The sequence below is a fragment of the Bubalus bubalis genome, chromosome 3 (genome assembly GCF_019923935.1).
Source record: "Bubalus bubalis isolate 160015118507 breed Murrah chromosome 3, NDDB_SH_1, whole genome shotgun sequence".
Taxonomy (NCBI): Eukaryota; Metazoa; Chordata; class Mammalia; order Artiodactyla; family Bovidae; genus Bubalus; species Bubalus bubalis.
Window position 1 is genome coordinate 72,487,432 of NC_059159.1, and position 25,709 is coordinate 72,513,140.

The following is a 25,709-nucleotide window of genomic DNA, read 5'->3' on the forward strand; positions in this document are numbered from 1 at the left end:
AGTCCTCACAAGTTTAGGAAGGTAGCGTTTATTACTAGATCTTGCAGATAAGGAAACTGTATCTTTGCAAAGTTAAGTAGTTTTCCCAAAATCACATGTTAATAATGAGCATGACCAGTTTTTGAGCCCAGGCATTCTTGCTTCAAACTCCCTGCTTTAAATCATTTCTTCAAGCTGCCTCCCAAAACTAAAGCATTTATCAAGTAGTTGATTTCCTGTTTAGGGTCATTTAATTGCTCCTAGATAGCCACTGCTAACATTTACTAACCTCTGTCTTGGTAGATTCCAGATGGTTTTGACCATAATGCTAATCGGACTAAGCAGTGTAATGGATCTTCTGCTGTATGACTGATGACATTGTAAATTGGCACAGCCTTTTTTGGAAAACATTTTGGCAGCATATTTCAAGAGCCATAAAATGCTCATATTTTTTTGACCTAGTTAATGCCACTTCTGGGAATCCTCTGAAGAAACAGTCCAGTGTGGAAAAAGCCTTGAGCGCTAAAGTTAACACTACAACCATGTTTGTGATAGAGCAACCTAGTTCAGTTCAGTTCAGTCGCTCAGTCGTGTCCGACTCTTCGCGACCCCATGAATCGCAGCACCTAAAGCGACCCTAAATGTTCAACAGCAAGAGCATGATTAAACAAGTGATGGTGTATTTTTGTAGGCAGCCGGTAAAGATGAAGTGCGATGTAACGACAGACAAAGAAAACACAGCTGTCGGTCTTAAGAGCAGCACACAGAGGAGTAGTGCACTAAAATTACAGCTTTTACAAATATGAAGAAAGTCAGGGACTGGAAAAATGCTGGTGAGGAGTATTTGTCAAAATTTGTCATCTTTTTTCTACTTATAAAGTCACATGATTACTTACTGTTTTTGTGCATTAGTCTCCTAAGCCTCACTAGATTATCATCTACTTGGTGATTGTTCACAACTGCATGTTGGAAACAGGCAGAGAGCATCAGTGGAGCAGAAAAACTTCGGGAACCTTGCCAGGTGGCTCATTGACTGGTGACAGTTACTCTCGTCTCAGCAGACTGAGCTGACCCTCACAAAGTGAGCAGTACGGTTTGGGAAGCAGGAGTAAGGTCTCTGGACTTGGGAGAATTTGCTGTGCGTCTTTGGTTCTCTTCTCAGCCCTTTCAACTGTGTAAAAAGCTCTATTTCCTGACTCACAAAATTGGAGCTACTGACATCAAAGTCTGGCACTCTTAGTAGAGGCTCTGGGAGTGTCTTGCAGTCAGTTATGGCCCTTATGAAGTGGTCCTGGTCTTTTTTTATCCTTGGATGACAGGAGCAGTTAGATGGCTAACTTCCTTAGCCTGAAATCTGAGCAGCAGCTTTGCCATGTCCATTTTCTGTCTTCTGCTGCAGCTTGTTATCCGTGATTTAAAGATGAAGATCAAAAAGATTTTGTCATTCGATGTGGCTGGCTAAATTTTCAGCTTTGTTTTAGTTATATATATTTTTCTGATTACAAAAGTATGGTAAATGCTGGTCAAGCATTGAGAAGATGCAAAAAGCTGAAAGAAGAAAATTACACTAATCTTTCTACCCAGAAATAATCATTATTAGATACATTCCAATTCTTTTCTTTTTAGGTTTTTCTGAATATCTGGTCTGTTGTTTTTTTATAAGAGAACTCATATTAGAATAAACCCCTGTTATGTTTGGGGCACAGGTTGCTCTGTGTTCATTTTGAGATAGTTTATCTTTAACTTATACATGATTCCTAGATAAGTGTGAAGACCAAGCTGGCAATAGGAAACAGATGGAGAAAGGGCGGGGGTGGATAGCTCTGCCTTGATTAGTTGGAAAATATATTCTGTAGTTCTGATAGCTCTTAAAGAATGAACTTAAGGTAAAGTATAATTACCCAAATCATGCTTCCTGGACTTTTTTAGTACTTTCTTGCTACTGTTTTTATTGTAAGTAACCCTGTACTATTTTAGGCCATGAGTTGTGAATTATACAATGAAAAATACAATTATCTTATATAAACTTGGAATAAAGAAGCTTGCAAGGGACTTCTCTGGCAGTCCAGTGGATAGGACTCTGCACTTCCACTACATGGGACCTGGGCTCGATCCCTGGTTGCAGAACTAAAATCTGGAAGCCACACAGTATGGCCAGAAAAGAAGCTTGCAAAATACCCAAAATTTCTTGGCTCTCGGCCTTATCAGTTTTAGAAACTGCGGTTTGAAAAACTCATCGGTTCCTGTACTGTCTTCTGGAGAAAAGTAGGAACTGTGTCCAGTGGTAGAACCAGTGCCTGTGAAGACTTGGCCGGAGCTGGGTGGCCATGTGGGGGCCAGCGCTGGTGTCGCGTTACCCTGTGTGTGCAGGGCACTCAGCCACGGCCGACTCTAAGCCACATGGACTGTAGCTCACCAGGCTCCTCTGTCCAGGGATTCTCCAGGCAAGAATACCGGAGCAGCTTGCCATTTCCTTCTCCAGGGCATCCTCCTGAACCCAGGGATTGAAACCGTGTCTCCTGCATTGGCAGGTAGATTCTTTACCACTATGACACCTGGGAAGTCCCACTTTACCCTGATTTTTACTTAAATCAGAAAGAAAAATGTGTCTGTCCAGAGATGAAGAACATTGATCCTTCCATTTTCTGGACTTTGCTGTTCAAGAGAGGCTTCTGTAAGATGACTTAAAACGTGAGAGAAAAGGTCTTTTTTCTCTTCTTTCATTTTTTCCTTCAGAGCAGCAGTCAAATTATAAAAGGTGACACAGAGTCCATCCCATATAAATAATTCTCAGTGTGGCGCATCTGTCGTCTCCACTCCATCGAGGAAGACGTGAAGAGTGTTTGCAGTCGGCGTGTTGGTTTGCCCTGTCACCGCGGTGGCTCCTGTCCCTTTGGCCTCTGAGGCCTGCTGCCACAAGCAGGAGGCTCCTGATGGGCTGGGAGTTGGTGTTCGTCACTCCTGCTTGGTGTCTGCACATCAGGGAGGTCATTTGTCCTGGCAAGGCTGAGCCATTAGGAGCCTTACCCTAAGGCTTGTTTGTTTACCTTTCCCCAGCGTTTCCTCCTAAAGGAAAGTCATCTGACTTATTTACAGAGGAGAAAATTTAACCTGTAGCACAGTTTGAGATTCCAGCTTAGAATTTAATTTGACCTTACCCAGTGGACACAACTGAGCGACTTTGACTCTATTTCACTTTCACACAGTACTTAGGTATGGTGGGATAGTGGGGATTTGAATGTGTCATGTGAGAATGGAGCAGAAAACTACAGCCTGGAAACCATCTATTTGGAATAACCTCGGCCCCTCCGAAACTCTGCTTGCCTGAGATGTAAATTGGCACCCTACAAAGAACTGGATATGATCGGAGGTAGAGAATGCTGAATGTGAGGGGAAGTGGTATCCAGAGCTGTGAAAGGGAGGAAACCATATAGAAAGTTAGCTGAATTTACACCCTGTTGTAATGAGAGAAGATGGTCAGCTTTATTTAATTCACTGTATTTTTGAGACTTCTTCTGTAATTGATTATTGACAAAAGTTTTTTTTTTTCTTTTCAGTATTGCCTGTCAGGGCACCCAACCTTACCATGCAACGTGCTCAAATTCAAATCAACCACCATTATGTTGGACTGTGGACTGGACATGACTTCCACCCTCAACTTCCTTCCTTTGCCACTTGTTCAAAGGTGTGTACCGATGTATCTGAAATAGACTGAGCTTTAGTTGGCTGAAAAATGGTCCCCAGTAGCATCAAGATGGCAGTGCCCTGTGTGTTGTCCGGAGTTTACTTTGTTCCCTTAAAAATGTTCTTAAAATAATATTCTTTGGCTGGGTTGATGGAAAGTGTTGTAGTGATTTATTGATTGACTTCTTTATTACAACTTCTTCTGAGCTTCTGTAAAATGTTCCTGCAACTGCTCAGTGCAAGTGAGGTCATGTATATTTCATCTTTCTTGCTAATTCATGTAGGAGTAGATAAATGGTCAACTGATAAGCCCCAAGAATTGAATTTTAGAATCATCTGCAAGGACTTGACATCATAAAGCCTGACATTTGTTTTTGGTAGGTATCTATGTATTAGATATCTATTAGTATCTGATACTGCCGAAGGCAATGGCAACCCACTCAGGTACTCTTGCCTGGAAAATCCCATGGATGGAGGAGCCTGGTGGGCTGCAGTCCCTGAGGTCGTGAAGAGTCAGACACAACTGAGTGACTTCACTTTCACTTTTCACTTTCATGCATTGGAGAAGGAAGTGGCTACCCACTCCAGTGTTCTTGCCTGGAGAATCCCAGGGACAGAGGAGCCTGGTGGGCTGCCGTCTATGAGGTCGCACAGAGTCGGACACGACTGAAGTGACGTAGCAGCAGCAGTATCTGATACTGATCATCTGTAGATATCACAGAATCACATATGAAGCCAAAGTCCTTGTCTTAAAGCAGACAGATTACCCCCAAGCCTACAGGCAGCACTGTTCACTCTTACCTTGTCTAAGAGATCAGTTTTCCAACTTGCTGCTGTTTAGAAGCAGCAACTTATAAAAGAAGCGGATCCTTTTAGAAGCAGATGTTCTTGCCTGGAGAATCCCAGGGACGGCGGAGCCTGGTGGGCTGCCGTCTGTGGGGTTGCACAGAGTCGGACACGACTGAAGCGCCTTAGCAGCAGCAGCATACTCCCAGTAGCAAAAAGTGATGCTGCATGGAGGAAGGGAAACAGAGAAGCCATCTCAAGCAGATTTAAGAACTTAAAAGCTTAACAAGCTAGGTAAACCATCTCATATGTTCTCATTCACTGCTGAAGAATTCACTGTGTTCAGTGATTATTCATAATGATAACCCCATGAACCTTCTAGAAAAGGTATAATTAAAATGGATTGACTTTTTTCTAAGATAAGGCATACAGCGGTGACTCAGTGGTAAAGAATCCACCTGCCAATGCAGGAAATGCAGGTTTGATCCCTGGGTCGGGAAGATCCCCTGGAGTAGGAAATAGTGACCCACTCCAGCATTCTTGCCTGGGAAATCCCATGGACAGAGGAACCTGGCAGACCACAGTCAATGAGGTTACAAAGAGTCAGACGTGACTGAGAGACTAAACAACAACAGAGGCATAAGGTAAGGTCGTGGGGACAAGATCAAAGAGAATTCCAGATTCCATTTTATGCATAACTGATAACGTTCAGTTATAGTCACACCCAGCACTTAGAAGTGCATTTACCATCCACTGATAGTATCCAAAAGAGAAAAGAAGTGCGTTCAGAGTCGGTTCAGGAACTGTAGGTGTCACGTGCATTTCTTGACAACAATGATGAGCAAGTTTTTCCTTATTAAAATAGCCTAACATCATTGTCTGTTTCCTTCCAATGATTAAAATGTTGATTCCCTTGATGTTAAAAATCTGCAGTGTCCTGGACCACAGGACACAGACAAGAATGGGACAGCTCTTCCTTCCTCACGGAATTTGTAGTCCATCAGGAGAAAAAAAATTACACTGCTGAAGATTTAGTTATACTTGTGTTACAAAAACAACTGTCTATATATTTGTGATAAATACTAAAGAAAAGAAAAAGCAGGCTATGCTGAGGGTTCCCAAAAGGGCACCCACATGCTCTGTAGGGCCATGGGTCATCTAGGTATTCAAACCTGGGTTTTGTAGACAGTCGTCGCTACATGTTTTCCCTGTCCTGTTCATTCCTGTCTTTAACCAGTTCTGTGTCCTCAAGTAGATAGAAAATCTGCTTCTACCCTCTCTTCTTGTCATTGTTTTTCTCTCAGAGGGACATTATACTAATGGGACGATTAGCAGCCCATGGCAGTTCCCCACAAAAAGTGTCTTCATTTGCTCAAAATCTTGGCGATCTACTTGGCTGAAATATTAATAGTATCCCCAGTCCCCCCCCCCCACCTCTTTGTCCTGCTTTGTTGGTCTTCAGAGCACTTCTCGTTATATCATACAGACATATTTGCTTTACATATTGTCTTTCTTCTCTAATGAGAGATAAGTTTTATAAGGGCAGAGATTTTGTTTGCTCTCTGTTGTATCCCCAGTGCCTAAAATAGTTCCTGGTATGCAGTAGCTGCTCAGTAAATATTTGTGATAATGAATGAATCACTTTATCTTCTCTGGTTTTCAACCCTTCTCGTCTCTGAGTCATTTCACTTTTATAATCTTTCCTTTATCTTGAATCTTTCCATCTTGACTTATTCCTTCCCATTTAATTATGCTCAATCACTTCTTAATTTTTTTAAGTTGTCTCAACTCCACTGTCCCCTTCAGCATTCCTGCTCCCATCTGCTTTGCCCACACAACCCACCAGGACATCTCTCAGTAAAATCGCAGATGGCTCCCATGTCATTAGCTGTTATACTCAGGTGTCAGCCTCATTCTCCTCGGCCATTAGCATCACTCACCTCCATGATTGTGCCATCCTGGTTTTTTTTTACTTCTCTGACTCTTCCTCTCCTGTCTCCTTTTGGGATTCAGTTTCCTCCATCTAGCCATCACACATCAGAATTCTAAAGTACTCGGTGCTTAGCCACAGAGCCTCCACCAAGGGAATTTAATCAATGCTCAAGGCCTCGATAACCATCCAGACAGTCACTTACAAATGTATATTTTTCAGTTAATAATGCTCTTCTGAGTTCCACATTCATAAATCCAAAACACCCACTCGGCTTCTGTCTTTGGATGTACCTTTGAAAGCACTTCAGAACTCAGCATGCCCCAAACTGAGATCGTGATTAGACTTGGTCCAGAAGAGGAGAACCGACCCTCCCAGACCTGGTCCCGCCCATTGCTGCCCTGTCTTAAGAAAGGGCATCCTGATAGAAAGGCCAGGGAACTGGGAGTTCCCCAGATGCCACCTTCCTCCCTCCTGCACCCGGTCTTCCATTTGTTGTTGCTGCTGTTGTGTAGTCACTGAGTCATGTCTGACTCTCTTGCGACCCCATGAACTCTTTTGGGCAGGCTCCTCTGACCATGGGGTTTCCCAGACAAGAATACTGGAGTGGGGATGCCATTTCCTCCTCCAGAGGATCTTCCTGACCCAGGGATTGAACCCAAGTCTCCTGCATTGGCAGGTGGGTTCTTTACTACTGAGCCACCGGAGAAGCCAAATCTTTCATTGAGCCTTGTCATTTTTCACCTCCTAGATAGTGCTAGACTCCCGTCTCTTCTCGTAAGTGCTGCTGTGGTGGCCGTCACCCTCTTTTACCTGCATTACTGCCGAAGCCTTCTAACCAGTTTCTTCAACTCTGGCCTTGCCCCTGTCTGAATCCAGAGTCTTCTTTTTTTGTAATGTTTTATTTTGGAGTTACTTCAGATTATGGAAAAGTTGCAAGAATAGTACACACAATTCCCAATTATTGTTACCAGTTATTGACATTTTATCACATTCACTTTATCACTTCCTCTTAATACATACACATAAAGTTTTCTCTGACCCATTTGAAAGATACAGACAGGATGCTTCTTTGCCCCTTAAATACTCAAGTTCCTGTTTTATAAGAGGACATTCTCTTATATAACCGCAGCACAATAATCAAAATCCAGAAACTTACATTGATATCATTCTAGTATCTGAGCTATATTAGGCTTCCCAGATGTCACTACTTGTAAAAAACCCGCCTGCTAATGCAGCAGACATAAGAAACGCAGTTCACCTCTTAGACTGTTTGTGGGAATGCAAACTAGTACAGCCACTGTGGAGAACAGTGTGGAGGTTCCTTAAAAAACTGGAAATAGAACTGCCATACGACCCAGCAATCCCACTGCTGGACATACACACCAAGGAAACCAGAATTGAAATAGACATGTGTACCCCAATGTCCATCACAGCACTGTTTATAATAGTCAGGACTTGGAAGCAACCTGGATGCCCATCAGCAGACGAATGGATAAGAAAGCCATGGTACATATACACAATGGAATATTACTCAGCTGTTAAAAAGAATGCATTTGAATCAGTTCTAATGAGGTGGATGAAACTGGAGCCTATTATACAGAGCAAAGTAAGTCAGAAAGAAAAACACCACAGTATATTAACGCATATATGTGGAATTTAGAAAGATGGTAACGATGACCCTATATGCAAGGCAGCAAAAGAGACCTAGATGTAAAGAACAGTCTTTTGGACTCTGTGGGAGAAGGTGAGGGTGGGATGACTTGAGAGAATTAACATTGAAACATGTATATTACCATATGTGAAAAAGATCACCAGTCCAGGTTCGATGCATGAGACAGGGTGCTCAGGGCTGGTGCACTGGGATGACCCTGAGGGATGGGATGGGATGGGGAGGGAGGTAGGAGGGAGGGTCAGGATGGGGAACACATGTCCACCCATGGCTGATTTATGTCAGTGTTTGGCAAAAACCACCACAATATTGTAATTAGCCTCCAATTAAAATAAATTTTAAAAAATAAAAAATTAGAGAAAAAAAAAAGAAACACGGTTCAATCTCTGGGTCAGGAACATGCCCTGGAGAAGGGCATGGCAACCCACTCCTGTTTTCTTGCCTGGGAAATCCATTGGAGAGAAGAGCCTGGCGGTCTACTCTCCATGGGGTCGCAAAGAGTCGGACATGGCAGAAGCAACTTAGCACCTTATTTATATTTCCCAAGCTATACCAGCTCATATTTCTCTGTAATGCCTTTTATAGCAAAAAAGAAAAGTAACTTACTGGTCCAGGGTTCAATCCAGATGACATTGCATTCAGTCATGTCTTCACAGCCCTGTGTCTTTGATGACCTTGCCATTTTTAGGAGTACAGGCCAATTATTTTATGTAACGTCTTTCAATTTGGGTTTGTCTCATGATTCTTCACAGTGAGGTTGGGCTTACTGTTTTTGGTAGGATTACCACACAAATGGTGGCACATGTTTTCAGAGGATACTTGATGTTAGTTTTCTCCAGAATCACCTTTTATTAATAGAAAGACTGATCTAATCTCGTCTCTCATCTGTTTAAGATCTTTCAGTGGATTTTTCATTGCTTTTAGGTTAAGTACCAAGTTCCTCTTGGTACATTTGATACCCTTTTAGTCTCCTGCTCTTTGTATTCCTTCAGTTTCAAAGACTTCTCCCCTGCCTGGGAGCAGTCTACACAGATTGTTCTTCAGCCAAGAAGGCTCTCCACCCTTCCCCCATCCCACCTTTGCCTTAGCCTACCTACTAAGCAGGAGCTCCTCTCTGAAATCATTTCTGATACCCCTTGCTACATGGGAAGGACAGAGAGATGGCGTTTTCGTTGGTTGAGGGGGAGAGTAGTGTATATGGGACTCTCCATGAAATTTCATTTGAATAACCTTTTTTAAGACGTCCATACTGAAGGCTGTTGAGAGTGATTGGGCTTTGCAGCTATCTTCTTGCTCTATTCCCTCCAGACCCTGACCTTTGATCCCACTACAGATGGCTCAGTGATGAAGAACCTGCCTGCCAGCACAGGAGATGCGGGTTCAATCCCTGGGTTGGGAGGATCCCCTGGAGGAGGAAATGGCAACCCACTTCAGTATTCTTGCCTGGGAAATCCTATGGACAGAGGAGCCTGGTGGGCTACAGTCCATGGGATCACAAAAGAATCAGACACAATGAAGGACAAATCACCACACACACACACACACACTTGCCCCTTGACCCACTTGCCCCTTGACTTCCCAATATCCAGATCTCAGCTCAATCAGCAGAGACTCAAGGGGTCCCGATGCTGCCTAGATCACTCTCGTGTGAGGATACTTCATGGCGCTTTGTGTGGCGCTGCCTCATCATCAGTAACAGCTTGCTCTCTGTGTGCGTGACTACTTGATCAGTTTCCCCTACCCTGTCAGGATGACAGGCACATTTTGCTCGTGGTCAGTATCACCAGCCTCTGAGTGCCTGACACATAAATCAAGACTCATGAATGAACAAGTGAAGATGAATACCTCTTTCCCGCTTCAGCACTTCACTAAATGATGAGGCCGTTCCCTATCCCTCTTTCTGTCTTCACCTCGTGCTCCTGTTCCATGTTCCTGCTCTCTCACACCTCTGCACCCTGTCACAAGTGCCCTTCCTGTATGAACCATAGTACCTCTGCGCTCCCTGTCGGAGCGTTTATTTTATTCCATTGTAATTGCTGTTTACCGTCTCCCTGTACTGCAGTGCAAGCTCCTCAAACTCAAGGGTTATTTATTGCCATGTCCCTCTACTTTGCCTATTTTAATCAAGAGCAGGCTTTTATAAATATATTTTGAATGAATGAATGTAGTCATGCCTCTCGCACTATTTCCTGATTATAAAAGTAATGCATTTCAAAGCCGGAAAATGGGAAAATGAAACATATAAAGAGAAAATGAATTGCATACCATGTTCATTCTACCTTTCACTATTTTTCTAGACAATAGGTTATTTTTAAATACCTTAGGTTGTTTATTTAGTTACTTATACTTTACCTGTTTTTAAAACTACTAAAAAAATTTTTGTATACATATTTTTTTTGACTATAACATTTTTTAATGGCACCCTTTTTTCCCATAGAAATTATTGTTAAATAGTGGGTACAAAGATGTGTTCATCTGTAATCAGAATTTTTCTAATATCATTACCTCCCATATTTCTTTAATGTAGATTTTTGTGAAGAGACTTGTTTCCTTGTTCAAAAAATTTACACGGTGAAATTTTGTAATCAATAAGAACAAAGTAGTACATTTCTTCCTCTTTGGTAGCTTAACATTTACTAGCTCTTCATAGTTTAGTCATTTACCTAATTGGACCTAAAAACAAAACATTTGCATCTCTATAGTCAGCATCCATTTGCCACCGGGGGCTACATTTCTGTGCCCCTTTATCTTTGGCACTATTGTTACAACGTGGTCAGGCTCTTTGAGCCTTCAGTCCCATCTACAGGCAATTTCTCAAATCCAAAATAACTCCAGATATTTCATAAAAGTCTTTGATGTTACAAGCAATGTTTAGCCAACAATAATACCTGAAATTTTTACTTTTAAAAAAATTGTTTTTTAATAAGCAGCAAATGGGTTTTCCTGGTGGCTCACACGGTAAAAAAATCTGCCTGAAGTGCAGGAGACACAGGTTTGATCCTTGGGTGAGGAAGGTCCCCTGGAGAAGGAAATGGCAACCCACTCCAATATTCTTGCCTGGGAAATCCCATGGACAGAGGAGCCTGACGGGCTACGGTCCTTGGGATCTCAAAGAGTCAGATGCGACTGAGCACGGCAGCATACCATTTCTAATCACTTGTTGAGGACAAAACTAATTGAATCAATCATCTGTAATTTGAAGGCTGAGTTGTGTGTGTCCAGTAGGGAACAAACAGGATACAAGTCCTCTGATCCAGTTCTCTTTGTAAAGGGAAGTGGACATTTATAACCTTCCTGTAAAGAGTCCACATGCATGAAATGAGAACAGTATTGAGACTGGCCTATCATTACACTTTTATTAGAATGCTTGGTTTTTTAATCTGATCTGGTAGTGAATATTTTTTAAAAAAGTCTCTAAGTGAAGGTACACATGTGACTATGAAATGAAATGGAAATTCGTCATCTAATGGTAATAGAGTATTTTTCTGAGAAAACTCCAAGCATTTTTTTTTAAGTTTTTCAGATATAATTTATGCCAGCCAAATTTGATTCTCCTAGTAGTAATTTTCATTCTCAAGAATGAAATTCAGAATTCTCACTTTTTGACTAATAAAGGCAAAATGTAAACAGAGAATCTAGGCAAAGGGTATGTGGGACTTCATTGTACTTATATTCTTAACAGCTTTTCTGTGAACTAGGAATTATGTCAAATTCTTACCTTTTTTGCTAAAATCAGATGCATATATATATATATATATATATATATATATATATATATAATTCAGGTTTTTAATCTTTCCTGGAAGATTGACAAATATTTCACATTATTTGTTTCAATTTGACTTTCATACCTAGCACCTAATTACAAAGTCAGAATTTGATGATAATCAGTTTAGCAAGAGGATAAAGTACTATACATTAATTTGGTTTTGGATTATAGGGTCTTTTAGTCCCACACCCATACTTTGCCCTTTATTTTTTAATTTAATTTTGTGTTGAAGTGCTAAAATCCTTTTGCAATCTACCTTGTGCTTCTGATGCGTTTTCTTCACATATCACCTTGGTCATTAAGTTTTTCTTTTTACCAACATTTTTTTTTCTCCCAAAGTGTTTGCATTTTCAACCTCCAGTGTAATTCTTCTGGTCAGCTCGTAGCACTCAGTTAAATTCTGAGCTTGCCAAAGTGAATGATTTCTAGTTCAGATTTCTTTGATATAACATATATGTGAAATTAACCTCACCTTCTAGAAGTTACTCACTAAGATACGGTGTCATTTTATAACACTGAGAAAAGCTAGCTTCATTTGCCAGAATTGGAAACTCAAGGTACAGGTAACAAGTGACTAATTCATTTAAGCAATGAATACAGAGGTGACTTTGAGCCGAATTCTGATTTTTATTTGTGGTAGATTCTGGTTGGTAGGCAGCTAAGTGTTCTTGACAGACACCTGACCTCTCTGAGCCTATTTTGTCCTCCGCAATATGAGGGTCCCATTCGGCCTTTCCCTCAGGCCTGTTGTCAAACGCAAGCAAGGTGAAGTCAGGGCCAGTGACTGCAAAACTACACAACGCTGTCGTGCCTCATCTTTCTTTTTTCTCTTTATTATTCTGTATAGCATTCTTTTAATTTTCCCAATTGAGGGCAGAACTCTTTGACTTTTTAATGTTCCATTGCCATGTAATTCTTAAGCTTGATACCACTTGGTTACTTTTCATCTTTCTGATTGTTATTTTGGGTGAGCCTTGCTGCCACTCCTTTTAAACTGTTTTTCATTTTGTGGAGCCGGTACAGTCACCATGAAATCACTGAGGATTATAATCTATTTAGGATAATTTAATCTTTTGTTTTGCAGTCCCAGACTGTCCAATCTTCCTGGCTGGTCCCTAAAGGATGGAAACGCTTTCTTGGACAAGGTAATGATAAGCTGAAGTGTATCTACCCCCACTGGAAAGCCATCTTATCGTTCTGGAGTCACCCGACAGTAATGTGACTAATGGGTTCATTTCTTCCCCTTGGTCTTCTCCCTAAAAACTCCTGTGACCCATGTAGAGTCTTCAGTACTTGGTAATTACTGTTTTTAAGAGCTTTTTAAGGAGTCTTGGTGTTCAGACACAGATCCAGTTTTCACATGTGTAAAATCTAGGGACTTCAGCTGGAAATACATTTTATCACCCCAAAAATAAAACTATTATTTCTAGAATTGTGATGAGTGTTTCAGTGGCATTGCTTGTTAGAGAATTCCATCCAGCTCATTTCGTTTTGAGGCTATACTGACTCTTCCTGTAAGGAGTGAACTTTTTTTTAAAAATAACTTTAAAGCCCACCAAACACTGTTGAGTTTTAAACGGCTCTTCTAGGGGCCAGGTCACATAAGGCATTGTCAAAACTTTGAATCTTCTTCTTTAGGTAACGAAGGGCCACAGAGGGTTGCTGCAGGCAGGGTCATCCTCTGCTCAGACCACTTTGACTGCAGAGTGGAGAATAGACTGAGGAGCCAAGTGTTTCACTTCTAGGCCGTGTGCTCTGGGCCATGAGAGGGAAACACGTGTTCAAGTAAACGTGAACAAAGGGCCTTCCAGACTATGATCTGTGATTGTGGTAGCCTGGCATGGACACTCTTATGATTTGTCAAAAAAGAACATGGTTATTTTAACAGAAGTCTAGAAATTTGAAGTTCTCTTAATGACCGTAAGAACTAACTAGGCCTAAACTGAATGACTCAAATTACTTTTTTTTTTCAAGGCTGTTAAATTTTTGCCATTAGATTGTCTTCATGGTATGTCCTTCCTCAGATCAATTTTTAGGCATTTAAGTTCCATATGAGAGACCAGAGATACAAAACAAAGGCTAAAATTTATCTAGCCAAATTTTCTTCTGAAAAAAAATGAGAGATAAAGGAAGATTAGACACTGTAAAGCTTATCCACGCCATTCTTAGACCTCCATGTCATTTTTTCTCTCCCCGGTTTCATAATTAAAAGACTGAATGTGAGGATCCTAAAATGATTCATCTGAATAAGGCATTTCCTTCTCCTAATAGATATTGTTAAATAAAGAGGAGCTCTTTTTACAGAATTAATTCCTGTACCTGCCCCCTCACCCCAGCTTCAAGTGCAAGCCAGATGCATGACTTGAAATCAGATTTCCCTCATAGCCTAACTATAAAATTAGGTGACATTCAAGAACCTGTGCACCTGATGAAATTTCAGCCTGTGTCTCCTGCTGGCTGTAAATCATTGTTCCCGGAGAAAGGCTCAGAAGCATCCCATTACCCATGCATTGTGAGCAAGATGACTCGCATGTGTCTGTGGGAGCATTTCATTAGGAGGGAGTGGCGAATAAAATACAGTGACATTGTAAGGGCTCAGAATGGCAAATACGCTGCTCCACGCCAGGAAAGACGAGCACCTCAGAGGAGGATCTGTCAGGCAAGGTAGACAGACCCCGCACCCTGGTACATGGCAGGGCATGGGGAGTGTGGGGAAGAAGATTACACAGCCCATGAAAGGCCGGGCAGTGCTTTGCAGTTTCCCATGATCTGTCTTGAATCGTTTTTAATCTCATCCCAAGGGAGTTGGGGGTCTTCCTCCATTAACCACAATTGCTCATTTGTTTTTCACTGGCAGGTATATTGCAGTTACAAATGGTTTCAGTCTCTTTCTGGCTCGGCATTTCACTGGTTAAATGGTAGTCATATAAGGAGAGGAACCGGAGTTTACAGTGGAAGGCAAGAGCAGGAAATGTTCTCTAAGCTTCTGATAGGAGACGTGTAAAATTCAAAAGGAGGAGAGCAGACAGTTAATGCCATATTTTCAGGTAAAGATTGAGAGTAAAATCATTCCAACTCCAATGTATAAGGAGAGATATATGAATATACAGAAATTTATGTTCAGTGACTAATGACAACACAGTGGAACACAATTCCAACTGTAATTTTCCCTTTCTGGGAAAAACAGTCAACCAGATTTTTATCTTGTACTAGTTTCGTTATAGAGTCATAGCTTTAACTTTGGAGCAAAAACTCCTGTGTAGATCTCAGCACAGTGTCATCCCGAGAAAACAGCGCCTCTGGTGGCCTCTGGGGCCACTCCAGTCTCTTCAGTGTCCTGTGTCGTAATTCCAGCTGCTGGCATTTGTATGGCTTTGCCTGACAGTTTTTTCCTGAAGCTCCCCTAGATGCAGCAATTGCTGTGTAAATATCCCAGGTCCCTTGCCTCTGGGTAGAATCACTCCTGGGTGTACGTTTGATACCGTTTCTCAGAGTCTCCCCGTTGCTCACGGTGGAATGTGGCTGTGTGATGCATCTATTATCGGCCAGCTTCTTTGCCCTCTATCACTTGCCCTTCCTCCTGCTATATTTTTTTTTTTTAGCACCTCTCTTATAAGCTTTCACACACCCTTTTCTCAAGGTCTGTTTGTGAAAGAATTTGAAGGACGACAGGCCTATTAAATACTGTAGGTCATGGGCAGTGTGGGGAGTTGCAGTATATAAATATAGCGTTTTCTTTTGAATGGTGGTGGGGGTGGGGGGGTGATTTAATCTCTATCCTGTATTCTTCATCTCCTTCCTTATTTGCCCCTCAAACCTTGGTAGGAGGGGAAAGGGGTTCCAGTTCATTTATCTGCACTCTGGACTCCCAGTCTAATTGCAGAACAGAATCACTAGACATGCTTATCATGGATATAGGTTTCATGTCTGATCCCTTAGCTCTTAGGTAAAACCCAGGAGTCTACTTCCATCACTGTCTGTTCCAGATCATTCTGATATTGCTGGTGTAGTTCATATAACTATTATTTGGAAAGTTCTGGGTTGGAGTTGTGGAAGCAGCCTGTCTCCACACATGGCTTCCTTGAAGAAGCATCAAGAAATGTGCATGCACGCCCTGATTTTTTTAATACTGAATAAAATGTTCAGCTGCCCTGAGCTTAAACAAGAACCAGTTGACCTAAATAACCTTCCCACTTTCCTCCAACTCCAGCCTTCTGCAACACTTCAAAGAGAGTTTGGTTTGGGGATGGAATTTCTTTGGCACTGTGTTTATTGACCATCTCGTCCTAGAATTTTTTTTCTTTCATGTCTTTTAGGAGCTAAAGGAGTGCTCAGGTCATGTATTTGTGGATTCTGTACCCGAATTCTGCCTACCAGAGGTAAGAGTGAAGTGAATCTTATTGTAGGAACAAAGCATTTCTGATCATGTCTCAAAGTGAAGACAAGAAATAATTTTAAGGGGCTGAACTTCTTATTTTGAAATCAAAATGAATCTTATCCTAGGCACTTTGTTATACGACTAAAATTCGATCATTTAGGAGCTTTTTGTATTGTCCATAAATCACTGAAGTCATTCTCTTCCTAGTTCTTTTTATAATACCCAGTGACATTCACACTGGGGCATAGTGTTGAACAAGGTAAAGAATAACCTAAGTCTTTCAGTTTTGTAATTACAGTCATCCCGTAGTATCTGAGGGGATGGGTTCTAGGAGCCCCCATGAGTACCAAAATCCACAGATGCTCAAGCACGCGATATGATGGAGTACAATGAATAGAGTACGCCCTCCGAATCTACAGGTTTCACATCCAGGATTGCAGAGGGCCCGTTGGATAATGCCTCTGTCTTAGGTTAGCCAGACTTTTTCTAGTCTTGGGTAATTGGGAATTGCTGTTATTCCGCTAGTACAGTAAACTGGAAAACTTCTTGCTGACTTAATAACACATGAAATATTGCTTGAAATTCAGATTCTGAACTGAGTTACGGATATCTGTTGCTTACATATTATCATCACAATGAGACTTGTTATAAGTGTCTGAGTCCAGTTCCATTGTTTTAAAGGAAACAAAGATCAGTTTGCATTAGTCTTAAAGGAAACATCTCAACTGACAGGCCTAATCCCCAGAGTGGCCTGGGTGGAGTTCTCAGCACAAAGGAGAACTGTGGGGAGGCCAGTAGCCTGTCCAGTTTCCTGGGGAAATCACTGAGAAGCCACATTCTGCCCTTTCCATGTGCCCTGGGGGTGTCGGTGTCTGTCAAACAGACTTTTACAGTTCAGCTCCAGAGAGAAAAGAAATTGGGTGTGCTGTGTCTCTTAGTTTTGTCCTTTCTTCCTATCTCTCTTTCCATTTCTACAACTTCTGTTGATACCCTTTAGATAAACTTTCTCTTTCTCTCTTTGAACTATGTGAGGTGACCTTTTAGGACACCAGAGCAAAAGAGAGCGAAGAACGTGGTCATTGAAGTTGGCAGATAAGGGAGAGAGTTTGTGGTGAAGTAATAGGACCAAGGGTGAAGGAGACAGCAAAATGCTGAGCTCTCCCTAACTGCTGATAAAACGTTGTCGTCTTCATTTGTCATTTAGGAGCTGGTGGGCCAGTCCCCCATCTGTTCAAAGGTTCCTATTTCCAGGTGCTTTTATTTTTCAGTTTACTGTCTGTGGCATTGACCACTGCAACCTTCAGCTTGTGACCAACAGCAGAGGATCCCTGGCTTGGGGTTCTGGGGTGTTTCTTACTTGCTTCATAGACTCCTACTAAACTTTGAATTTAGACAGTCACCATTCCACAGTTCACTTTTGCCAAGCTAAAAGCAACAGCATTATATGTTGGATTCTAGAGCCATAGGGTTTTTTTTAACAACTTGCATCAGAATTTGTAGTTTATGACATGTTAGGGAAAGTTGCTTAGTCGTGTCCGACTCTTTTCGACCCTATGGACTGTACAGTCCATGGAATTCTCTGGGCCAGAATACTGGAGTGGGTAGCCTTTCCCTTCTCAGGAGATCTTCCCAACCCAGGGACTGAACCCAGGTCTCCCACATTGCAGGTGGATTCTTTACCAGCTGAGCCATTAGGGAAGCCCAAGAATACTAGAGTAGGTAGCCTATCCCTTCTCTAGTGAATCTTCCCAACCCAGGAATCTAACTGGGGTCTCCTGCATTGCAGGCAGATTCTTTACCATCTGAGCTACCAGGGTAGCCCATGACATATTAGTAGTACTTACAGTTTTAAGGGAAACCAGGGCATTGTACGATCAGAAGAAAATAGGAGAGTCTTGGAATCAGAAGAGAGGGACTTAGACACAGTCCAGCCTTGGCTGACTTGTGGCTGAGCCATACAGAACTAAAATTCTAGTCTTCATGGAGTTTACAATCTAGTGCCGCTACTTTAAACATCTTTTTATTCCCCCAAAGTCTGTACCACAGACTGTGCCTAAAGTCTAGGATAGTACAGTAAGCAGCCAATAAATTATAATTGTTTTGATCCAGTTCATGGTCTGTAGAATCCAAGTGTCTGTATTGGGCTTCCCAGGTGGCGCAGTGGTAAAGAATCTGCCTGCCAGTGCAAGAGATGCAAGAGACATGCGTTCGATCCCTGGGTCAGGAAGATCCCCTGGAGGAGGAAATGGCAACCCACTCCAGTATTCTTGCCTGGGAAATCGCATGGACAGAGGAGCCTGGCTGGCAATAGTCCATGGGGTCGCAAAAAGTCAGACACATCTGAGCACACATGTGCACACACACACACAGAACCAAAGTGTCTATATAGAAGAAGTTTAAAAATAATCTTTATGGGATATCATTGAGTGAAAGTAAATACACACACATAGTTTGGATGTTAAATTTATTTCTCAGAAAATTGTTTATGTAGGCAGTCTTTGATATATATACAGGCAATACGTGTGGGTGTGTGTATACACATTTGTCCCCCAGCTGTCTTCACTAGATTTCTTATCATTCTAGACTCTGTGGACTGATTCTTACATCCTTAAAGAGAAATTTAAAATATCCTACCCAGTTTCTATAGAGGTAGAAGGAAGGGAGGGGAGTTTTTGGCCTTTACTGTTGCTTCAGCTCTCCTTCCCTTGTTTTCTTCTGTACCTGTCACTCTGCTACTCTGTCTTAACCTTCTCATTTGTTTAAAAATGGTTCTGGAGAGGAGGTGAGAAATAGAACCAGTAGACCTTCCTTCATTAATGTGAGGACATAGTCTTGGAAGTGCAGTACACAACATGGAGTTAAGTTGTGGTCCTTAGACATTTTATTCACACAGATTGCCATTGCCTTGGCAGTGAGTAGCTTTTGACTCTAATCTCCTTTCTGTCCTAAGGAGCTGAAGCTGATTATGCCTTGATGGTTTTATTAAATCAATTTACTTTACACATAAAGTCATTCAACCAGAAAATACCCACAGCCAAAGTGGTGCGCTGTCTCTGTTGTTTGCAAAGATGGCGCAGACATCTTTGTTACTTCTACTCTGTGGGGGACACAGTGGCTCTGTGCCCCAGTCTCCTAACGAAAACTCTTTCTTGAGTTACCCCATGCTGTCTGTACTGCCTCATGCAGTTTCTGTGGGATAAGTTCCATGAGGGAGAGCTCAGAGACTGAGGAGATGTCTCTGAACCAGAGCTGCTAGCTTCTCACAATGGCGCCTCCACAGAGGGCGCTGCTTCTCATGATGTATTCCTCCAACAACAACGCACCAAGGCCTGTTCTGTCCTGGCTGCCACAGCTGGAAGGGGACAGAGATGAGTCCCACGGGATTTTTGATCTCAGATGTTCCAGTTTGGGGAGACAAGGGGGTACTTTGAGGTGCCCACCATAGTAAAGAATAGTAACTGCTTTAAGAGGGATATTCACAAAGTGCCTTGGCAGTTCTTAGGAAGAAGTGCTTTCTTTCATCTGGGCAAATCAGGAAGGCTTAGCGGAAGAAGAGAATTGAGCGTTAAAAAGCAGGTAGGGGAACTTCCCTGGTGGTCCAGTGGCTGAGAATCTGCATTCCTAATGGCTGGGTCCCTGGTTCAATCCCTGGTGAAGGGACTAGATCTTGTGTGCTGCAACTAAGACCCAGCACAACCAAATGAATAAGTAAACATTAAAAAAACAAAAAACAAAAAAACAGAAGCAATTGCCCCCAAAAAAATACTTCATAATTTTTTTTAAAGGCAGGTAGGGCTTAAATTTATGTAAAAATCGTTCCCTTCTACTAAAAGTTTTCATAAAATTTACTCAACAGGAGTAGCATTATTCCTCACCTGCCAACCTGTCTTTTTCCCTGTTCACATGACATTAATAGTGGAGTAAAGGGTAGACTGAGGGTTGTGATTAGGGTAGAATACAAGAGTATAACCTCCTTTTATGACTCTGCCACTACATTTGTCGGGGGGGAGGGGTTCTCTATCCAGCACTAGTGGTCAAAAGTTACCTCGAAAAAAAATAAAGTTGTCTGCCGCAGTGGACTTCTGAAGATCTGCTTCCTGTGTGGTACTCCCTCACAGCTGCTTCCTGTCACCTGGCTCCACCTGGCAGGCAGCAGCGGCCAGTGTCCCGTTGTCATTTATCCTCATACGTCTGCCTCTCAGAACTCTGTTTTAGTAAAATCAGCAGCCGTCCTGTCCTGCTGCTCCACGTCAGCACTAGGGAATATCCCCATATGAGAGACCGGAAACATTACAGGGACTGCATCATTATTCTGTAGCACCACAGCCGCTCCTCTGCCTTCTGACAGTGTCATTTTTCAGCCCCATCATGCTGATCTGTGTGCCGCGCACAGATACGTATTACTCCCTCCCCTTTTTTTCCAGACCGAGCTAATAGATCTGTCTACAGTGGATGTGATCCTCATCTCTAACTATCACTGCATGATGGCCCTGCCCTACATCACCGAGCACACAGGGTTCACGGGCACGGTCTACGCCACGGAGCCCACCGTTCAGATCGGCAGGTGAGGGCATTTCTGCTTGAGCTGTGAGTGAGTGGCTGGAGAGCTCCTCCCTTCCGCAGTGACTCTCTAATAGAGTGCTGTGCCTAGGGGCACCGTTGTTTCCCCCTGAGCAGCTGACCCAGAGAAACAGAATGAATAGATAACTCTGCTGATAAAACAAATGTTCGTTGGAGTTGCCTAGAGATGGATGCTGCAAATAGTGGTCGTTTAGTCTTAGAAAAACAGAAAGAGAGGGACAACTCTTCTATGCAGACGACACTAATTAGGGGAGGTATCATTCAGTAGGTGCCACCGAGATGCAATGCAGAGGGCTTTGGGAGAGAAAGGAACACAGCACATTTAAGAAAAAAAGAAAATTTACTACTTTGCTTTCAAAATCTGCGCCCCCCCCCCCCCCCCCACCCCACCCAGCCTTTTAGTGCAGACTATAAACAGAGATGGCTTGCAGGATTTCCCTGGTGGGCCCGTGGTTAAGACTCCACACTTAATACTCTAGATGCGGGTTCAGTCTCTGATTGGGTAACTGAGATCCCACATGCCAATAAAAGGAAAAAAGAGAGAGAGATGGCTGGTAGAAAACAGGATAAGAATTTAGATGAAGTTGTCTGTACTGTTGACTGAGTGAAACTCAAGACCCAATGAAATGAAAACCTCACAGTCTTTCTTTGACTCTGAGAATGCTGTGAGCCAGATGCCATCCCCTCCCAAGTCTCTGTGGGACAGAAGATTGTTTCAAGTAACCATAGCATCATTTAGTGAGAAAATAAAAATTATGTGAAGAAAATTACCCCAGAACAGAAAGAATTGTGTTGAAGCAAACAGCCCAGTATGGTATGAGGTAAAACCATCAAGACACAAACTTCAGGATCCACATGCAATATAGACTCTTAGTTCTAGGTTCCAGAGTCTGGCTGAAGTCCAGCAAGATGGAATTACCAGGAGTGAAGCAAAATCTGTCTGTGTTTTTTGTGTCCAATTTATTACCCTCAGTGTGTACAGAAAAACTGTAAAAGATCTGAGGGAAAGACATAATAGAAAAGTAAAGGTGATGGATCAGTTTCAGGGAGAGGAGAAACTGAAAGCATTAGATTGTGTGAGAAAGCCAAGTCCTGAGGATGAACGTCGCAGAATGTTCTCCTGAAAGCGACAGCCACAACAGCCATGAGCCTGAATCCCAGACCTTCGCATGCCAGAACAGGTGCTGCTCCCTTGAGATGAAAGACAGTGATGGTATTAGGAATAAGTAAATAAATGGAAGCAAAATGAAGTTTTCCAGCATTCAAAATGCTAATACATTTATGGCTTGCCACGCCTATATGTTTATTGGGAGAGGATTTAAGTTGATATGGAACATCTGTACTGCATTACATAGGGGAGTCAAGATGTAAAAGGCTGTTTCTAGCTTTCTGGTCATCCTGTAGCTATGCAGGGGCCTCTCAGCGCTCTGTTCCGTGGCTTCCTCGGAGCATGAGATCTTTGACCAGCTGAGTGAGGCATCTCTCAGGTTCCCTCAGGTGGGAGTCTGTGGAAATCCAGCTTGCAGTCGCAGAGCCTGTCCTTTGGCAGGTCCTTGAGTTAGAGCTTTAGGATTAGTGTTCTTGCATGTGGAATTTTGTTCATTCCTAAAACATATGTGAAGAAAATTTGTTTTCCCAGTTTAAAAATGTCCATTTAATGTTGTCATTAAGAAATGATCCTGCCCCTACCTCTGCCACCACCAAAATCAGATACTTCATGTTCATTTAGCTTTTTCTCCTGCTGTGTTTTTAATTACTTCAATAAAGGCAGAGATCTTAAGAGTGAGAGTAAAACTGTAGGTTTAAATATTTCAGCCTTTCAAGATAAGCGACACTCCATGCTTATTTTAAAGGTGAATTAAATCATTTACATTCCGATTTTTTAACATGGAAATTCAAGACAGAGTCTAAGTTTTTGTTCAGCTTTATATAAAATGCTGCCCACATTTCTATGAAACAGGAAGAAAGATGATTGGGGAGGGGCAGGCAAACAAGCCCATTTCTCTTGACTGTGTTAGAGTGCCATGTTTTTCTGACGTTCTTTTTGGGTGTTCATAGATTTCCTTGTTTCCGCTCAGGCTTCTCATGGAAGAGTTGGTGAACTTCATTGAACGAGTGCCCAAGGCCCAGTCTGCCTCCCTGTGGAAGAACAAGGATATTCAGCGGTGAGCAGTGGGCGGTCTGCTCCCCTTGACAGCTGTGGGGGCAGGGGAAGGGCTTAGCAAAGCAGTCTCAAGTGTTTTCTTGTTTTCTGCTGAGCTTATACTATTAGAACCAAGATTCTCTTTCCCCTGTGTTTGACTCAACCAGCATATTTTGAGAGGCAGCCATGCCATATGCAAGGGAGTATGCTAGGTTTGGGTGTTTTGTAAACAGTTGGCTGTCTCTTTGAGGTGCAGAGGGGTTAATGGGAAGTCAGACAGTGAAACACGTACATTACAGTCTTGGGTGGCATGGATTGTAACAGATGCTTGGTCACAAGGCTATAGGCACTCCGAAAATGAAGGTGTTTCTTTGCTTAGGGAACTGAGGAGGGGCATTCCTTAGGAGATGACAATTAAGGTTAGTCTCAGAGAAAGAAAAGGACCTCTCCTGATAGATAAGGTCATAAAGTGGGGTCCAGGCAAAGCATCGTAGGATACAGCAGTCTCCAGCCTTTTTGGCACCAGGGACCCATTTTGTCGAAGACAGGTGTTCCATGGACTGGGGCGGGGGATGGTTTGGGGATGGTCCAAGTGCATCACATTTATTGTGCACTTTATTTCCGTTATTATTACATCAACTCCACCTCGGATCATTAGGCATTAGATCCCAGAGGTTGGGGCCCTTGATATAGTATATTCAGGGAACAATGAGAAGTCAGGGTGGATTAGAATTGGTTGAGTACAGAGGGGGAAGGGTGAAATGTCCCTAGACAGGGACACTGGAGCAAGCTAATGAAGAGTCTACCATGTGAAGACTGATTTTTCTGTAATCGGGTGTGGGAAGTTCATCGGGGGAGGTTGACGAGGCAGAGACATGATCGCATATCTACTGAGAGGAAGCAACCCTGGAAGCAGCATGGAGGATGGATGGGATACAGAGACAGGAGCAGGAAACCCAGTGGCAGAAACCCAGGCAAGAGAACAGAAGCCTGAACTAAGAAGGCTGTAGCGGAAGAATGAAGAGGTGAAGGGAGTGGAAATGCAGTCAAGAAGGCAGAGAGGCAGCTTGGTTCTTCTCCTGCACTCATGTTTGATGGATAGTAGTGGACACCAGTCAGTCTTAACATATTGCAGCTGGTCACCCCTCCCAGTTGCTGCCCTTAGCCCCCAGCACCTCAGCCCCAGACCTCCAGGCCTGGTGTCCAGAGTCAGAACTCGTCTGTAATTTCTTAGGTGTGTTCCTTATACTCCTACCCATTCCACTCTCTTCCAGCTACCTCGTCACTGAGTTCTTTCCCTCTAGGTCCATGATTTGTGAGCCATCTATTACCTAAACTTTAGAATGTCTTGGGTTTTGTGACATTCTTTCTACAAGGATACATGAATATGAATAGGCTTCCCTGGTGGCTCAGACCATAAAGAGTCTGCCTGCCATGCATAAGACCCAGGTTCGATCCCTGGGTCAGGAATATCCCCTAGAGGAGGAAGTGACAACCCACTCTAGTATTCTTGGCCTGGGAAATCCCATGGACAGAGGAACCTGGCAGGCTACAGTCCATTGGGTTGCACAGAGTCAGACACAGCTGGTCAACTAATACACACTATGAACATGTAGCTAGGAGAGTATGCTTTGTTTGGTTTTTGCTTATATTTTTTTTTTTAACGTGGACCATATTTAAAGTCTTTATTGAATTTGTTACAATATTGCTTCTGTTTTATGTTTTGGTTTTTGGCCCATGCAGTATGTGGGACCTTAGCTTCCCAACCAGCGATCAAACTTGCACCCCCTGCATAGGAAGGGGGGTCTTAGCCGCTGGACCGCCAGGGAAGTCCCTGCTTTGTTTTTATACTGTGACTGTCTCAGAGATGAGAATATGAATCTCCTCGATGCATTCCTTTATAATATGTGTTATTTATCTTGTTTAACTTAAGTAGCACTTGTTATGTGCCTGACCCTCTTCTCAGTGTTTTCTTTAATTCACTTAGTTCTTCAACATGATCGTTTTGCAGAAGAGAAAACAGGCACAGTGAGGTTAAGTAACTTGTTCAGCTCAACCAATTAGAGGATGGTAGGATTTGGATTCAAACCCAGGCAGCTGGGCTTGTCTGGATCCCAGCACCGCGCTGCTAACCACTGTGCTGGGTGGCCCCTCAGCCATTACAGGCCTCTCCTGCAGAGCATGTGAGCCCTTATGTGATGGAAGAACGCATAAGAGTGCACATCTTCTGTGTTTTATGGGTCTTCTTTGTGTCTCTATTTCCTTCACTGGGGACATGGTATCTGTCTGACTTGTCATTAGGAAACACTTGGGAGACGCGTGCGTTTCTGAGTCTTCTCAGTGCACGTGGCTGCCTTCCTTGATCTGCCAGCTTAGCACAGGTCCCCTCCCGTCCTGAGTGCCTTCTTACTCTCAGCCTCCTTCCTCCTGCCCATCACATACCTCCTCTCCTTTTTTCCCCTCTCCTGTCTGCCCACTGGCCCACACTTGTCCCAGTTCCTCACTTCATCCCCCTCCTTAGAAACCTGAGGAGTTTGTTTTCACTTGCTGTGGAACACGTACACCTTGGCTCCCCTCACTTCCTCCTTTTAAATTTATACCCTTAAATATTCTGCCATGAAGAATTTTGGCACACCAGTAATGATGTTCAAAGGTCACTGTTTCCTGATTCCCAAACCCTGGACCAAGCCTTGAGACGTCCAAGTCCTTATTTTGCCTTTTTTGTTTGTGACCTTGGACAGAATCCTTGGCAGTGGTCTTTGCTTCCCATTCTTTGTAAAATACAAG

At 42.8% G+C, this 25,709-nt stretch overlaps 1 protein-coding gene across 1 annotated transcript in view; it reads left to right on the forward strand.

The window, feature by feature from the left end:
• The window catches only part of INTS9 (integrator complex subunit 9), a gene marked incomplete at its 3' end in the record, with an annotated part of 103,893 nt that overhangs the window by 33,747 nt on the left and 44,437 nt on the right, over positions 1-25,709 (forward strand). Inside the window, 5 exon segments of the mRNA XM_045165000.1 lie at positions 3,537-3,664; positions 12,905-12,965; positions 16,137-16,199; positions 20,623-20,762; positions 22,858-22,944. Coding sequence (XP_045020935.1) covers positions 3,537-3,664; positions 12,905-12,965; positions 16,137-16,199; positions 20,623-20,762; positions 22,858-22,944 — 479 coding nt within the window.